We start from the raw sequence: 17495 nt of genomic DNA, 5'->3' as shown, positions 1-17495 counted from the left end.
CCCCCCCCCCCCCCTTCCCCCCTCCCCATATCGATCCCTGGCACACACACACACTTACACTCACATATAACCTCCTCACCCCCGTGTGTGTGTGCCATCGAAAATGTGCTGCCGTCCCTGCCGCGTAGGCATTGTCCTCTAGAGCACTTTGCAGGTCTTCGCCTTCCTCTGCATCCTTGTGGTGGGCACCGCAGTCGACCAGTTCCGCGTGCAGAACACGGATCTGCTCAGTGACCCGCCCTGCCTGACGCTGTCTTGGACTGGAAGAGCAGGTGCAACTCTGCCGAGTGGGATGTCTTGACAAGGAGCTGGTGGGCGGGCTGCCCAGCGCGCCTGACACGCTTCCGCGCGGCGGAGGCGCTGGCGATTGCTGTCGTCCTCACCAGCGGCGTTGCGTGCCTTTTCGGTCTTGTGATGCTCTGCCACTGGCTGTGCCGGCGCTGGCTGTGCCTGCTGCTGAGCATCATCGGCAGTGGCTGCGGCTTTGCTGTCGCCGCGCTCATGATGGACGCTTTGTACAACAACCGTGAGGAGGGGCTCCAGATGTACAACATGCCCTGCAGCGCGCTCCGCGAGAAAGGCCCCATCATCGTGTATCCGACCACGGCGGGTATCGCTGGGATGCTCACGAATTACAAGTTGGGTGCCGGCTTCGTCTTGTACGCTGTCGGCGGGGGCCTTTCCCTCATAAACATCGTCTTTGTGATACTGCCATGCTGAAAAAAAAAAGGGGGGGAGGCACTCCTCTGCGCTTCCGTGTGTTGTTTTTGTGTGTGTTTGCTCTTTTGTTTTCATCTGTGTACTCTGTGGAAGGGCGCGTTCGCCTGATTGGCTGAGGAGCGGTGGTGTGTGGTGTGGGGGTGCGGGCATGGGGGAGGGGGTGCTCGCAGACCAGGCGAGAGGAAAGCTGCGGAGCGGGTGTGTGGGCGCAGCGAGGGGGATGACGGGCAGGAGGAGGAGGGCACGCCGCTGAGTGCGATCGTGGACGGCTGTATCGCAGCAGAGCAAGGAGACGAAGCGGCTGCGGCTGCGCAAACCCGCCTGGCGGATCCCACACGCGATATTCGAGTGGGTGAATATCTCGCCTCTCCTTCCTTGCGTTCGCGTGGGATTCCGCACAGCCCACCGCAGCCACCTCCAAACGACTTGCAGTGCAAAAAAAGGGTACAACGGTTTTGGAAGTGACCCCACGCGCTGTTTCCTGAAAATCAGAAAATCGTCAGCAGCAGGGTTCGAACCTGCGCGCGAGATCGCATTTGATTTCAAGTCAAACCCCGTAACCACTTGGGTATGCTGACACAACAGTAAATGAGCGCTGTCATAGCGTTACGCCGATGGTCGTCGGAGCAAAAAGGAATGAACAACTCATGGGCGGAGTGGCCGAGTGGTCTAAGGCGCCAGATTTAGGCTCTGGTCTTTCGAGGCGTGGGTTCGAACCCCACCTCCGTCAAACCTTTTTCACAACAATCGGACTGACATGCTTGGAACAAAAAAGAATGCGACCGGTGAGGATCGAACTCACGACCTTGGGATTATGAGACCCACGCGCTGCCGACTGCGCTACGCTCGCTGCGAACAGACTCTATCGTCATCGATACATCAAATCAAAGACACTGGCAAGGGGAAAAGTGCTCCCAACAGGGGTCGAACCTGTGACCTTGGGCTTATTAGACCCACGCTCTAACCGACTGAGCTATGAGAGCTACGGCTGGTGCTCAAATGTGCAACTGGGTTCGCACAAACAATCGGAAGCTTTTTGACGAAAATCTTCCTTCCGGCCGGAATCGAACCAGCGACCCTGTGATTTCTGCTTACTCTACAGTCACATGCTCTACCAATTGAGCTACAGAAGGTGTGCCTGGTCTCCTCCGACACGCGTGCCAGGAACAAGTCCAGGCACATCCATTTTTAGCTGGCCTTTTTCGTTGACTGCTGCTTCGACTCTCCCGCCGGGTTCGGGCATAAGTGTTCAGGGGCCGCCGGATAGATAAGGGGTCCCGCTGGGGCAAACAGTGCTTGGAACGAAACGCGCCTGTGTTGAGTATGTGTGCGTTTTGCCTTGATATCGGGGGTGGCACCTTTTATTTCGGCGCAGCTATCGGCAGCTAGCTGTTCCAACCGAAGGTGCCTCAACAGGTTTAGGCGGGGCGGTGGGCGCGATATGATCGAGAAACGCGGTGGGGCACCGCGTGGGATACTGCTTGTCCAAAGCAATGTGTCTCACGGGTCGCTGCGGAGCACTGAGATCGCAGAGAAAATTCTCATGTGCTCGCATTGTTCGCGCATTTTTTCGGGGAGCCACGGCCCCGCCGTGATGCTTTCGGGTTTGCCAGGGTATGGCGGCCCACTGTCTATATTGGCTGTCGCGTCTGGCGCGCTGGAATGGCCTCCCGTTTCGTGCGGCCGTGGGGGGGGGGGTTCGCCGTTCCGGGCTAATGGGCTACTTGTTTTGTGGGGCCACAGGGCTGCCTTCAACTGTCATACCTGATAATATCGCGGATGTGTAATTGTTTTTTGGGGGGGTTGTTTTTTTTCCTGGTCCAATCGTTCTCTCTGGGGGGGGGGCCGGGCGTTGTTTGGGGGTCGTGTCCCGTTTGCGTCCTGGTCGTGGGGGGGGGGGCGCGATCCCTCTTGCTGGGCCTTCCTATTTGCGCGTCGGGCATGGTGTGGGGAGGCTGGTTCTTTTCTTTTGGTGTAGGGCTGGGTGGTCTTGGTTGGGGCATGCGTCCCGCGGGCCACGTTGGGTTGCCGGGTGCGCGGCGGGCCCTTGGGGGTTTGGGCTTTGTGGTTGCTGGGGGCTGGTTATCTCTCTATGGGCTCAGGGTTTGCACCTTATGCCGCGATGATGGCATCCATGGGGCTAATGTGTTGTGCTGTGCGCCCCCTCGGTTGTGGCTGTAAGGGGGCTGGCGTCCTGGATTTCAGGGGGCTCTGGCGGGGTGTGCCCGGGGGGGGGGGTGCGCCTCATCTAGGGGTCTGTTTGGTGGTGGGTTGGTGGGCGCGTGCGTTTCCAGAGGTCCTCTTTCTTTGATGGGGAAATGCCTCGGCGCATGCGTGGTGCCCGTTCGCTTTTTTATGCCGCCCCTTGCTCCCGCCCCTTGCCCCCGCCCCTTCCCCCTCAGGGTCTCCAGGGCCCGGGGCTTGTCTTACCCGGGCCCGGTGATCATGTGTTCACCGCCCCTCTGTCTTCAAAAAAAGATCGTTTGGAACGCTGGGCATACTAGTGGGTCTGTCTGTCGTGTCGCTGCTGCTGCTCCTTGTGGGGCGCTGGTTTTGGCCTGGGATGGTGGCTCGGGGTGGAGGTGTTGGCGTCATCTTCGCTCCGCGCTGTTTCCCTGATGCGCGATTGCTCCGCTTAGCCCCCCGAACCGCTTTGCCGTGCCACCAGGAAATTGAGCCAGCACGGATTCTCCTCGCCATTGCAAAAGGCTGCGTTTACCTCATTTTTCATTCGCCTTTTATGCCTGAAACCATGTCTGTCATCCACGCTGGGTGAATTTGGGGTGGTGCGTCAACTTTGCTGGCTGCTGTGTCTGGCGCTTTTTTTTGCAGGGCACCGTGGTTTTAGGGCCGCGGCTGAGAGGATGAATGTGACCTTCAACCTCGTCGGTTTCAAAATGCTGGGCCGTATTCTTGCTAGCGCGCCGTCATCCACGCCCTGGCCTGTCCACTTCCCAGCGCCATAAGGGGTGAAACGGGAATCAGTGAACACGGCCGTCTCGAGGCATTGCCGTCTTTCAGTGGAAACAAATGGTGTGGGCCTCATTGGCCCGGTAACCACGGCGCCCCCATCCCCCGACATTTGGCTGCAGACAAGCTTTTCGGCCCCCTTTCGCTACAGTCTTCTGCCTCCTCGCCGTGTCATATGGGAGGGCGGCCGGTCCTGACGAGGTGTTTGGTTCAACGGAGCTGTCCGTTTATAGCTGGGGGTCATGGTCCCGAAACCCGCTTACTCTAACCATCGTGTGCTTCATTTTGGGTTTCTTATCTCCTGTGGCTTTTGGGCCTCCCGGGGTGGGGGTGGTGGGGGGGCGGCGGGACCGCGGTGGGGCCGAATTCGGGGGGGGGGGGTTCGAATTTGTCCTTGGTGGCATGGTTCCCCGCCCCGCCCCCTTTTTTTCCGCTCAGTCTCGCGTGGGTTTCTTGATTCAGAGGCCGGGGCCATGCTGGCGGGGCTTCTGTGTCACCTTTTGGGGCGCCCCACCCCGTGGTGATCCAGGTTTGGCTTGGCATCCTGTCATTCCTTGCATGCGCCCCTTTGTGCTTACTGCCGGGCGCCGTGCTTATCAGTCCGTTCGGTGTCTTTCTGTGCCGGGGCCAGTTTGCTTTTTTTCAAAAAGGAGTTTTCTGCGCGGTTTGGTGGGCGCAATGGCGTCTATATTGGCTCCCATCTGCGCCTGCTGAGGGTGGTCGCGTGGTGCTCCGCCGTCAAGGCCTAGCGGGGCCTTGGGGCCCCCTAAACCACAGCCCGTGTGCGGTGTAAATGTGCGGTGTCGATCTGTGGTCGGATCCCGGATCGCGCCTTTTTAGGGCCCGAGGAATTTGCGGCGCCCATGCCCCACCCCGCGCGTAATTGTATTGGTCTTTTTCTCGATGCATCAGCCGCTCGCCGCGGATCCAATGCGGGGTGGTGGGGGTTAACGTCCGCACCTCTAACCAGCGGGGTGTCGAAGTAGGCGTCGTCGGGTCGCTGTGCGGCCACGCCCGTTATTTTATCCTTCCTAGGAAAGTGGGCGGTGGCGATAGCCAAGTTTCTCCGGTCGCCAGGTGCCAGCGTAGCTGCGAGGAATTTCTTTACTCCCCGGGGTTCCTTTGGTTGCCAAGATGCCTTCCAGGCCAGGAGGTGAAACGGCGCCGACCTGAGGCGGTCCGGCCTCCCCCCTGCAATGGCGTCCCTCTATCGTGACGGGCTCGCTTTCCTTTAAAGCGGGTCCCTGCCGGTTTGTCAAGCGCGGTCTCCTTCAAGCCCCCTGGACAGGGATCGGCGCCTCGTCTGGGGGGTGCCCCCGGCTTTCTGCTTCGTCCCCGCGGACGGCGGGAGGAGCTTTCGGGGGCCGGGTCTCGGGCACGCTGGCGCCGCCAACCCCGCCACAACCCGGTCCTTCGATTTTACTGCTGCTCCCGTCAAGCGCGGTTGGTCTAGGTGGTTATGACGTCGCTTTAACACGGCGAAGGTCTCGGGTTCGAGTCCCGAACTGCGTACTTTTTCTGCCGCCGCTCCTTCACCCGGCCCCTAGCGGTGCGCGCCCGGGGGTGGGGAGGGGGCAAGGGCCGGCGCAGGCGGGGACCATGTCCAGAGTGTTCGGGTTACCCTTCTCTGGCGAACATGCTTGGATTCGCGTCTGCCGAAAGTTCTGGCCCTCTTGCTTTCAGCTGTTGCACGTGGTGTGGGGCAACGGAAATGAAAGGCCCATATGTTGCCGTTATTGGGGCGGGTGCGGCTTCGTAGCGACAGCCAAAATCACCCGTCCGTTCTACAGCGGATTTAATGAGCTTCTTGGTTCTTCAACTTCCAACGGTGCACGTTTCACTCGAACTGCGTGGGCTTCTCTCGGCTGGCGGTGTTTTTTTCGCCCACCCTCCAGAGCGACAAGCGGTGAACCCTTCCTCTGTTGGCAAGTGCTGCTTCGCAGACCCCTTTCACCCGAAACGCGTCGCCGGCGGTGGTGGGGGGAGGTGGGTTGGGGAGCAGATTTTTAAGAGAGCGGAGTATCATTTCCCGCCGCAGGACTCATCGCAGCGCCCCGCCCGTTGCGGCACATGCGGGCAAGGCCCCCCCCCCCCCCCAGGGTGCCCGCAGAAACCGAAGATATATACAGCGCGAAGCTCCCCCCTCTCTCTTCACACCAGCGAGCGTTTCTCTGGAAAATACGTCAGAAAAGCAGAAACTCAGTGTGCGAACACCGTGCGGACCGCATCCAAACAAGGAATCCGTGAATCGGGAGAGGAGGAGTGACGCATGAACAGCACTCCAAGAACTCGACACGGATCCGCTCCAGCGTGTACGCGTGTGAATAGAAATATGCGGCACCTCCTACATCCTACCCCGCGGAGTGATGAGGCGAAAGTGCCGGAAACATGACGAGAATGCCTCAAACTACACACCGTTAAACACCCCCTCCCACAGCTCCACTTCGTTCGTGTGCCATGCGTCCTCGGTCACTCCAGGGCATCATGAGAACGGAGACTCTGGAAGATCCCCCACAGCCAACTGCCTCCTTAAACTCACCCTGAACTGCGTCTATACCGCCTCTTGTTCTCACCTGGACGCCAGACGCCACTGCCCCTGGACCAGGACGGCGGGCGCGGCGTGCTTGAGGCACAGCGTGCAGCGGGTATCCGCAGAAGGACCGTACAAGGAGAAAAAGAGCCCCATGGGATGCGGTGTCCGATCTGACGGCAGGACGGCTCGTGGGCGACGAAGGCCTCCCCCCTCCTCCTCCAGCCGACGTGCAACTGGGATGGGCGAAAGATGGTTGTATCCGCAAAAGCGGTTGACCCGCCGGTGCTAATACGACACGGGGAAGAGAAAAAATAAGATGAAGAAAAGGAGATGTGAAGACTTACAGTGAAAGCCATGCTTTCCCTTGTTTTTTTTTACGCGTAAGCGAACACTGGGTTGCATGGATGAGTCATGGGGTTGCACACATCCAATCGGCGTTTGTGCACGAGGAGAGGAGAGTGCTTTCTGCCAACATTTCTCCCTCTGGAATTATTTGCTTGTTTGATGGTTAGGTAAATACCGAGAGAACGGGAGTAGTCACAGGCACACACACACACACACACACACACAATCGCCCAGCGCACAGCGGGGGTTGTCTGTATGACTTTCATCTGTTTTAAGGGTCTTTTTTTTTTCATGATCCCCTCCCTTCTCCGGAGTCCATTGCGCGCGGGCGCCATTGCCATTTAGCTTTCCAGATAGGTCTGGAACTCCTTCGTCATTACAGGGCGGTCGCCCAGCGCGAACCACATCTCATGCGCGTTCAGCGTTTCCTGTTTCAGCAACAGCCCAGCAATAACACGGGTGTGCTGCAGGTGCTCTTGCATCAGCGCTCGCGCTCGCTTCAGGCACGACTGCACAATGGTTTCCACGGCGATATCCACCGCATTCTCCTTCTCAGGGCCAAATGGCTTCTGCAATGTGTCATCACGGTCCAGTTCGAACGCCATGTGCCCAATACGTGCCGGGTCCATGCCATATACGCACACCATGTCGCGTGCCATGGTGGTCGCCATTTGCAAATCCTCAGCCGCGCTCGTCGACACATCGCTGAAGAAGTGCTCCTCTGACACGTAGCCGCCCAACTGACCCACAATGCGCTGCAGCAGTCGCTCTTGCGTGGAGATGTAGATGCTCTGCGGTAGTTTCTGTGTCACACCCGTGCGGTGGCGGCCGCGCGGCAAGATGGTGGACTTAATGACCGGATCCGTGTCACTCTGGAACCAGTTCAGCACCACAACCCCTGCCTCGTGGTATGCCAGCCGCTCTTTCTCGTGCGGTGTGTACTTGACAGCGCTCTTTTCAAGCCCAACAAGCACCCGCTCCACAGCGAGGTGAAAGTGCGAAACCCCAACATATTCCTTGTCCTCACGCGCCGCTTGGATCGCTGCCTCGTTGCATACATTAAAGATGTCCGCCCCACTGCAACCGGGTGTCAAAGCTGCCACCGTCTCGGCGTAGTTCTGCCTAGAGGAGGATGGGTCGAGGTGAAGTGACTGTAGATGGACCAATGCAATTGACACACGATCCTTGTAGGGCGGCTTCTCAAGCGATATCTTACGATCGAAGCGGCCGGAGCGCGTCAGCGCGTTGTCCAGAATGTCAGCGCGGTTGGTCGCTGCCAACACCATGATGCCAGATGCGTCCTTGAACCCGTCAAGTGCCGCTAGGAAGGCGTTCAAGGTTCCCCGCGAGCTTCCGTTGCCGTCTGATCGGCGCTTGCGGCCAAAAGCGTCGATCTCGTCGATGAACACGACACATGGCTTACAGTTATGGGCTTCACGAAACAGCTCCCGAACGCGCTGTGCGCCGACGCCGACGTAGACCTCCTCAAACTCACTGCCCGAGCAGCTGACAAAGGGCACCATGGCTTCACCAGCCACTGCTTTGGCCAGCAGCGTCTTCCCGACACCAGGCGGGCCGTCAAGCAGTACACCTTTCGGCAGCTTCGCACCAAGCGTCTGGTACCGCTCCGGGTGTTTCAGAAAGTCAATCACTTCCACCACTTCATGCTTTGCCTCCGTCAACCCCGCCACGTCTCTGAGTCGCGTGCTTACTGACATCTCTCGCTTGAACGCAAATCGACTCTTCTCCGCCTGCGCCGCCATTGTGATCATGCGCGCCGATCCATTAAAGCCGGCGTTCACTACAGCCAGTACTGGTAGCAGACACAGCAATATCATCGGTATCCATGGGTAGTACGTACTGAACTGGATCAAGACATCCTTCTCCGGCTCGCACGTCTTTTCGAATGCAGCAAAGTCGATAAAGTTGCGCACACCAATAAACTTGCCGTTGTCGTCCACGTACACGGCGGTGTGACTGGGCACGTCCACGAGAACCGCCTTGTAGCTCGACACGTCAGCATCGAATCGCGCCTGAGCCGTGTACCACCGGTAGCCAACAAGTGCTGAAAGGAGCACCGAGAAGATACCAAGATGGCGCCATGTACGCTGCAGCCGTGCCCGCGCTGCGATTTGCGCAATCAGAACGCGTTCTTGTGGGGACATTGTGTACGCACGCTGAACTGAGTCTGCCGGGCTGCGCGGCGGCAGCATCTTTGACAGAATACTCTTTGCGTAAAACGCCTCAAACCCACGAGGGATGACACGATCCTTGGAGAAAGTGTCATTCACACTTAGCCCCCGTGCTGGTGGCGTCGACTCCTTTGGTGGCAAAGTCTCTTCCCCTCGGTGCTTTTGCGGGGGTTCTTTTGGGGTAGCACTCACACCAGTGCTAGACAACGACGCTGAGACCGGTACACGTAATGGGACTCTTTTCTCACCAGATGAGAGCAAAGCGCCGTCTTGCGTGCCTTGGACGCTGGCGGCAGCCCCTGTGCTCGCATACGTGGTGCCTTCCTCGCCCTGCTTCGCTGCAGGCGAGGCCTGAGCTCCCTCAGCAGTTTTTTTGGCGGCCGCCGTGGGTTCATCAGATGGCGGCGTGCCAGAGGAGGCGCAGAAGCGCACGCTGGAGCTACGAGCAGGCAAAGCGTGTAACACCAGCGACCGCCCCGAGAGCGCGACGAGCGCTCGTTTGTAGAGCATTTTGATCACAACTCTCTGTGAGTCTCAGGCTGCGTGTGATAGCAACGGAAGCTGCTATGCTTTCTGTTCTCTGCGTATCGGTGGCAGCACTACTTCGTTCGGCCCTGGCACCAATGCAAAAAAAAAAACACGAATAGTTTGAGGTATGTGTGTGTGTGTGTGACGGAAGTAACGTGCACCGGGGGGGGGGGGCGAGTGAATGCGACGCAGACCACCAAAGAACAACAACAGTCACACAAAAACAAAAAGAACCAACGATCAGCAGCGAAAAGGCGATTATACTGCTCGGTTCGATGCACTAAGCCTCTTCAACTACAACGTCACAACCAAAAGGTGACTGTGTAGAAATTAGAGAATGAACGACGAGAAACACCAAGTCCAACTCACCAACAGCAACAACAACAAAAAAAGAGGGATAGAATGTTGAGCAGCAAAAGAACAGAAGAGGGAAGAGAGCAAAATAATCAGAAGGGTGGGATGACTCGTGATTACGTGCAGAATGAAACGTGCGACGGGGTGTGCGTACCGGCTCTTCAGGCAGCTCTCTATAGAGTAGTAGTAGTAGTAGTCGGTTGCACAGGCGCTAACTGAAAGGCACAAGAGCGATGCGACCCGAGTCCAAAGACAAATCATAGAGGAAGTGGGATAAAATTGCTGCAGAGGAGGAGGAAAAAAAGGGATGCTAAAGAAGAGGTGTCGCTCTTTATTCCTCTGTTTTCTGCTTTATTTTTGTATTTCGTTTGCCTGAGTATGAGTCCAGTGGTTTTGTTCGCATTTTGGTAGGTGCGTGCACCGTCTCCTTGGTTCAATGTCGATGTAATACACCGCTTTTTTTTCAATTGTTTTGAAAATATATTTCATGGCTGATACGTGAAAACCGACCCCTTTACGAGTACCTTTCGTTACTTGTTTCATTGGCAACAGGGAGACCATCGGGAGGTGCCAGCTCGATCACCCGCACCAACACGATGTAGCGAGGCACAGTCTTCGTTTCCATTGCCTCAGGTACGGCGCCCAGCTCCGCCCAGATGACAGGGACACACCTCAGTCTGAAGCATCAGAGGAGTCTACTACCCAGTTTGTAGGTACGCCGAGGAGCCTTATATCCTCTCTGCCAATGCCCAACTACCTCTGGTATGGACGGCTGCAAGCTCCAACAGCGGGAGGCGGTCAGAGCGCCTTTCAGCGGTCCGGTTCTCCATAACGCCGAGTCGAAGATACGCGTGACGGTGAGTAGGAATTGGCTATTGACATGATGAGCAGAGTGTCAATATGATGGCACGCATTTCACACAGCCCTCACTGCCAATTGTCGAGCCGGTGCCACCCCGAGAGGGATGAACAAACATTTTCACAGCGGCTACAAGGCGAGGGTAAACAGAGTCCGAGGCAGAAACTGTGCCGCGGATGACTGACTAGGGATTTCTATGAAGCAGCTTCACCCCGGCTGGAAATCTCGGTATAGAGCTGTGATGGCCGATAGGGGTAGGAGTCATGTGTGATGGCCAAGTTAACATTCCTGAACAAAAAGTGTAGATTCGGGGGAGGGAGGGAGGGTCACATGGCGCATCTATGCATGCACACATACATAAACGCATCAAAGTGTCACACTTCTTCTCTAGGCGCGATCACTCTCTCTCTCTCTCTGTCGCCCTCTGCTTCAATTTGAGGAGAAAATACGCGCCTGTGGACATTTGGTTTGACTGCGAAACAGAAGAGAGAAGTCTGCCCAGGCTGTGCCACCCCCCCCAAAAAAAAAACCACTTCGAAGCGTCACAGCAGCACATCCGAGCTTAGTCCAACTTGCCCATAACAACCATCTCTCTCTCATCGCATTTGTAACCCTTCTCCTCCCCTCATCATCATCGCCTTTGTCCTTACCCGCCTGCGGTCTAGACGGGACAGCAGAGTGAAGCACAGCAAGAGGAGGGTTGAAAGCCATACACACACACAAGTAAAAAAAAAATTCCCCCGTGCTTCACATCTCTGCCTTTGCTGCCGCAACAGCGACAGTGTCGGGTGTGTCGGATGCCTCCTTGAGGCTGGACTTCACGTATGCTACCTGAAGGTCCAACACACTAGACGGTGCGTAGAAGCGGCGCAGCAGTTCCACTGCCTTGTTAACATACGTCCTTTTATCGGCAGAGTCAACAGCGAGAAAAGCCAGACGCGTGTAATCGTTGATCAGCGCTATTCTGTTTGCATTATTGTGGATGGCGATGTCCAGCCGGAGGGCCTCCTGCAGATGCTCCACGCATTTGTCGCGCTGCTTCAGATGAAAGTAAGCCTGGGCGAGGGCATTGTGCGTCTTGATAAGCATCCACTGCGGTGTTTCGGGCGGTGGACAGATGTACCGCATTACGATCTCGTAGCTTTGCAATAACACGGTGACAGCAGTCTTGTAGTCGCCTTCTCGCACCAATCGGCGCCCTTTCTGATAGTAGTCCGACGCCTGGATGTATTTGTCCTTCTCCGTCGCCGGCACAGGATGGTCGACCTGGTTGCGGCATGGCTGGCAGTTGCAGAAGAAGCCATAGCGGTTGCGCAGAGTCTGCAGTCGATGACGCACACTATGGAAGGAAAAGCACGATATGCCGTCGTACGAAACCGTTACCTCCTCACCTTCCATGACGGGGCGAATGACACGTGCGACGAGCCGTGCAGACGAGCCCTGTGGATTTCCCTCGAACGACATGTAGCAGTTCGGGTCGCAAGAGTGGTTAAAGAGTGCGCCGAGGGCGTACACAGCCTTGCCAAGATGCGCCACCGTCGTGTGTGTCTCCAGAAGCATCGCGCTGTTGGCTGCAGGGGCTTCCGCGGCGGTCCGCATCGTGCACGTGATGTCGACCGCGTTGAGAAGAATCTGTCGTTGTGCCTTACGCAGCTGCTCCGCCTCAGGCTCTGTCAACGCTCCTACGTAGAGGGCGATCGCGGCGACAATCGACTCGCAGCCGCCAACAGTCGCGTACGGCTGCAACTCCCGGCTGAAGTGACCCTCCAGAGCGTTAATGTGATTGGCACCGAAGTTCTTCCTCGCGACAGGGTTCAGCTTGGTAGAAGCGAAAAACTCTGCGAGGGTCGGGTACGCGCGCATACCGAGGATCATGCGGTACGCCAGTAGCGCATCATTCGGACAGCACAGAAAGAAAGCGTGCCGACTCTCCTGCTGGCCATAGTGCTGCCAAGCGGTTTTTGCACACTGCGGGCTGCAGAAGAAGCCGCGTGATTTGGTGTGGTGCTGCCGGTATTCGTCACCGTGGTACAGACAGGCGCTGTGCTGCAGGCAATACGAGCACACAGACAGCAGCGCCTCAGTGCGAGCCACGATGGCGTACGGAGTTTCCTTTAGGACTGTGCCTTCTGTTAGTCGACTGGCCGCCACAAGACTGCGACCGTTCGCAGTTTGTTCTACCCTTAGCTCTTTGCTCACATGCGCGCGCGGAGGCAAACACGCTGCCGTCATATCGCAGGCCGCCTCGCCGAACACCCTCGACATGGTTTCAGGCGGATTCGCGGCATCGCTCGACTCCTGCTGCGACGCCTGGATATCCTTTTCACCAAGCTCTACGAAGCCAAGCTCCAGAAGGGCGCGACCACGGCGCTGCAGCGCCTTCCAGTAGGTCGGCTTGTACTGCACCGCGCGGTCTGCGTCGACACAGGCGTCGGCGTAGCGCCGCTCGTCGAAGAAAACGGCGCTACGGTTGTTCAGCAGAACCGCCAGTGTCTCTGGTGCCTCGGCGCACAGCAAGCCGTTCGTATAAGAGAGAATCGCCTGCTGAGTTTGTCGCTTTTTATACTCTGCATTGCCCTTCTCCTTCCACTTGAAGGCCATTTCTTCGTCGAGACCAGAGACCCGCCTAGCGATATCAAAAAGTCCGTCCAGTCGCTTGAACACATCGGGCTGGTTCCCTTTTAGCTGCGTGAGAAGGTCCCCTATGGGGACCACGCCTCCGTTCGCTGGGAATTTCTGCTGCAATGCCTTCACAAAGGGAAGCAGGTCACCCGAGTTCTGATCTGTCACGGGAATCCTTGACTCAGCCCCGTCCACGCAACTCGCTTGCGCAGCGGTGGGTGCATTCGAGGACGGCATGGTATCGCGTTCACGCGACCCCCTTTTCTTCTTCTTGACAGGTCAAGAATGAAAACCAGGTCGCTGTGACGAGGACCGCTATGTTGTGTGTTTTTTTTTGTCTGGTGTGCACCTACCCCTCACTCTTATTCATCAACCTCTCGCATGCCACCACCCAAGAGCGTAAATCGAATAAGATAAGTTGGAGGCGAAGGAAAGAGCGCGTGCTAATAGTAGGCGTGGGGCAATGGAGAGGAGGAGGGGGGGGGGAGGGAGGGAGGGAGGAGGGCAAAAGCACTACAGGAGGAGGAAAGCGCTTAGGGAAATAGTTCGCTTCAGGATAGGTGCAGCGGCTTCGCAGAGCGTTGTCGCCAAAACCTCACACGACTGGTGATGTCGAAGCGTACCTCTGAGTCAGTCATCGTGATATCTTTTGCCTTCTCCAATTTCGCCTTCGCATATCTACCATTGCTCTCTCCTCTCCCCCCCCCCTCTATCGAGTGCCTCAAAAACATCAAAGAAAGTGTAGGGGGTGTAATACGCGTTGAAAAGCCACACGCTTTCCAGACAGAAAACGTCATGAACGGCAGCGTCATGACAAATCGAGTAAATGTTCAACTTTTTTGTTGTTTAGGGTTGCCGTTTCAAGGCATTTAATAAGATACGTCTGTAGATATTGGCATCAGTTGTTTTAGGTACGTGAGCACATGCTGTCTTGTCGCACGCACTTGGACTTGGAACTCGGCTCTAAAATTTTTTTCTGAACGTTAGAACAAGTCAACAGAGGAAAAGTGAAGGGGCATGGACAGCATGCCAGTGTGATCGACGGATTGTATCACATAAACGCAGAGCTGCGCAAAAAGAGAAGTAAAAAAACCAAAAGTGTGTCCAGAAGACAGCCCACACTGCCGACGGTACCTCTCATTGATTAAAAAAAAACCCTTAGACTGCATCAGCTCCGCTCCGTCTTTTCTGATACCACCACCACCTGAAGAATCAAATGCGCTCATAATATAAAGTGAGGAGGGGGGTGCTACGCGATGTGTGTGGCATATTGTTAGAAAAAAAAAGATGACAGGAAGGCACACGGGGCACTATGTTACGAAGGTGAAGAAGTAAAAACGTACTGGGAGACAAAGCGATGACCTACAACCTCTCGCCCATTCTTCGGTTTGTGTGTGTGTGTGTGTGGAGGAAGAAGGGGGAGTGGGAGGATTGCAGGTGTGATGGCACGTAGTGAATATCACTTCACTCTTTTGTCTCTTTCGTAATCGGTATTGTTAACAGTGATGCGAGGGCAGTGGTGCTGGCTGTTTTTGTCGCCGCGACTGCGCTTGCAGAAGGTTCAAAGGGCTTCGAGGAAGGAGGGGGGGGGAGGGTATAAAGGAGTCCCCGGCGCGACGGACAGCGGCCAAAGGGAAATTCAGAAAATTCGCGAAAAAAAACAAAAATGAGCGATTTCCATTATGAGGAGTTCATGAATGCATGATCACCCCCACTGTGATGCACCACGCTACTACACAACGATGCAAGAGGAAGGAATACGTGATCCTCGGGTGTTATGCTCCCCTAACAGACGTGATGTCTCCCCATCGACTCTAAGACCACTTGAGACAAACCATCCTTTGTGTGTCTTTTACTAGCGATGCTCAACGCACACAAGAAGAGGAGAGAATGCTGGCCATCGGAAGACTCAGAGGGGTGGAGGGCCGGGAGGCAAAAAGAAAGGATGTGTTGTGGGAAAGGTGTGGCGAGAAACACCACTTTAACTGGACTTCGAGTCTCCATCCTCCTCCCCTCCTGTGGCGACCTCCTACAGCTTTTTTTTTTCCTTCACGCCCTAGCATCACTTCATGTTCTTTTGCTTGTTGCTTTTTTTTTTTTGGAAGATATTGAACGGAGCGGTTTGCTTTTACTTCTCGATTGTGCCAAAGTAGCGGTCGCCAAAGTCTCCGAGGCCGGGGACAATGTACATGTTCTCATCCAAGCCGTCGTCGATGGCGGCGGTCACAATCTGAATTTTGGGGAACCGATGAAGGTACTTCTTGATGCCAACCGGTGCACAGACGAGATTCAAAAAGATGATGTTCTCCTCCTTCACACCGTACTCTTCGATCAGGATTTCAGTTGACTTAATAACGCTGCCGCCAGTAGCGCACATCGGGTCCAGCAGCAGCACGCGGCGCGAGGCAACATCCTTGGGCAGCTTGCTATAGCTATACCGAGAATCGGGAGCCTTGTCGAGGCTCGACTCGTCACGCTGGACGAGGATTTTGCCGATACGCACGCCTCGGCACATTTCACGCAGCACGCGCTCCATTGACTCGCCAGCGCGCATGATTGAGACACCGATGATGCCGTTGGTGTCAGGGCGCACACCGTTGTAGACAGCGCCGGTTGGGGTGGTGACGTCAGACGGCTCTACAGGTATCAAGCACAGCGCAGACTCGAGAACGAGGCGCATGATACGCTCTGAGTAAAAGACAAAATCTGTGCGCTGCGTCTCCGCGTTTCGGATGACAGTGAAGAGAAAATGAAGCTGCGGCGTCTGCGGAAGCAGGTGGAGGCGCCCGGGGAACATACTCAGAATCTGCATGGTATTTTCAGGCGCTTTTTGGGTGGTGCAGTGCCTGTTGGCAGAGGAAGTGGACTCGCAGTAGGATGACATCTTCGGGTGCCCCTGTTGCTGTTGGTCTTTTTCTTGTTGGGCCTAGTGAAGGCAGAAAAGAAGAATACAAAAAAAATGAGTCAGAAAGAAGGAGAATGAAGTAATCTATGCGCGCATGTTTGTGTGTGTGTGTGGGGGGGGGGGGGCGGGGAAAGAAGGGAGAAGAGAGCGCGATGAAAGGACGAGAGGGTGGATAGCTTTTTTTTTTTACGGGTGGGGATTGAGCAATGTACTCTTCCCTTTTTCTCGATTCTCTGCGAGCTTATCGACGTTGCTATGCACTTGATAGTGTGTGTGCGTGTTCGTGTGTCAGCGCCCGTGTGCCCCCCTCCCCCTTGTAGGCAAGTACTCGATAGCCTGACCCTGGGGATAGAGGGGGGGGAGGTTGTTTTTTCACCCCTCCTTTTGCACTATATTGCCGCGACCATGACACGGCGAAAGCACAGAGACTTTTTTTTTTTTTGGGGGGGGGGGAGGGGGGGGGGGGGGGGGGCACACGACACGAGGACAACAACGAGCGGGATTTTAATTTTTTTTTCTCTCTTTCGTTCCCTCTTCTTTGACGAAAGGTGGTGTGAATCTGCGTGAGTGGCCGTACACAACACCCCTAACACTCATTTAAAAGTGTGCGGGACGGGGGCGGGGAACTGAGAAAGGCAATGAAAGAGGTGAGGAACGGGATCATCGATGAACACAAACCTGCACGTGTATATGTGTACCATTACAAACCGGTATCGTCATGGTACTATGAGCCAACGACACGAAAGGGCGGCACATGTGTGGGGGAGGAGGGGGGGAGAGAAAAGTTGTGAAACCGTGTAATGGAAAACGCATTTATGAAGAGAGAGAGAGTATGAGTGAGGCGCGAAGAATCATAGACCATGAAAAGAGGTGTGTGTGTGTGGGGGGGGGGGGGGGGGATAGGAATTACCTTACAGCAGGCATTTCCCTTCCAAAAATGAAGGAAGAAGCGTGGCAATTATTAATGCTCGAGGTAAGCTGTTGCCATGCACGCGCAGGGGTTGTGCACCTTCGACTATACTCGCTGGGAACCTCGTTTAGTGCTCACTTGAGTTGTCATCTCGATGCAAGTCGAGTGGATGATGATGTAGGAGAAAGCAAATCAAGCACCGGAGAAAACTTATCAAAGAGATACGAACATATGATAATAGAAGTCAAAAGAAGCTCTTCGCTTCCTGTACATCAAAGAACGCAAGGAGATGCCACGAAGAAGAGACAGTTCATGTCACCTCCCCCGCCTCCCCCGTTCTGGGGCACCGGCAAAAGACGTGCCAAACGAAAAGTACGAGAGAAGAAAAAGAAGGGAGAAGTCGACGGCGGGAGGTGTGTGTGTGTGTGTGTGTGCATACGTATATCCTCCTCACAGACGCTTGGTAAAAAAAAAACGCTATTTCTACTTTGAACATACTTTTGCACAGCACACACATGTCCGCCGCGGAATCTCCAGAGAGAGGAAACAGGGTCGAGA

The 17495-nt window shown here is 55.7% G+C and overlaps 3 protein-coding genes across 3 annotated transcripts; all 3 read right to left on the bottom strand.

The window, feature by feature from the left end:
* Nucleotides 1-6909: 6909 nt before the first annotated feature.
* Nucleotides 6910-9270, bottom strand: JKF63_01703 (uncharacterized protein; the record flags this gene model as incomplete). Its single annotated transcript, XM_067897749.1, has 1 exon — nucleotides 6910-9270. One exon carries the CDS (start codon nucleotides 9268-9270, stop codon nucleotides 6910-6912), a length of 2361 nt encoding a protein of 786 aa, XP_067753906.1.
* A 1977-nt stretch (nucleotides 9271-11247) lies between these two features.
* On the bottom strand, nucleotides 11248-13359 carry JKF63_01702 (uncharacterized protein; the record flags this gene model as incomplete). Its single annotated transcript, XM_067897748.1, has 1 exon — nucleotides 11248-13359. One exon carries the CDS (start codon nucleotides 13357-13359, stop codon nucleotides 11248-11250), a length of 2112 nt encoding a protein of 703 aa, XP_067753905.1.
* Nucleotides 13360-15250: 1891 nt separating this feature from the next.
* JKF63_01701 (uncharacterized protein) lies at nucleotides 15251-16006 on the bottom strand (the record flags this gene model as incomplete). The annotated part of the gene is made up of 1 exon (XM_067897747.1): nucleotides 15251-16006. The coding sequence occupies one exon, from the start codon at nucleotides 16004-16006 to the stop codon at nucleotides 15251-15253; it is 756 nt and encodes a 251-aa protein (XP_067753904.1).
* Between the last annotated feature and the right edge of the window lie 1489 nt (nucleotides 16007-17495).

The sequence above is a fragment of the Porcisia hertigi genome, chromosome 34 (assembly GCF_017918235.1).
Source record: "Porcisia hertigi strain C119 chromosome 34, whole genome shotgun sequence".
NCBI lineage: Eukaryota > Euglenozoa > Kinetoplastea > Trypanosomatida > Trypanosomatidae > Porcisia > Porcisia hertigi.
This window is presented reverse-complemented; position numbering and strand designations above follow the sequence as displayed.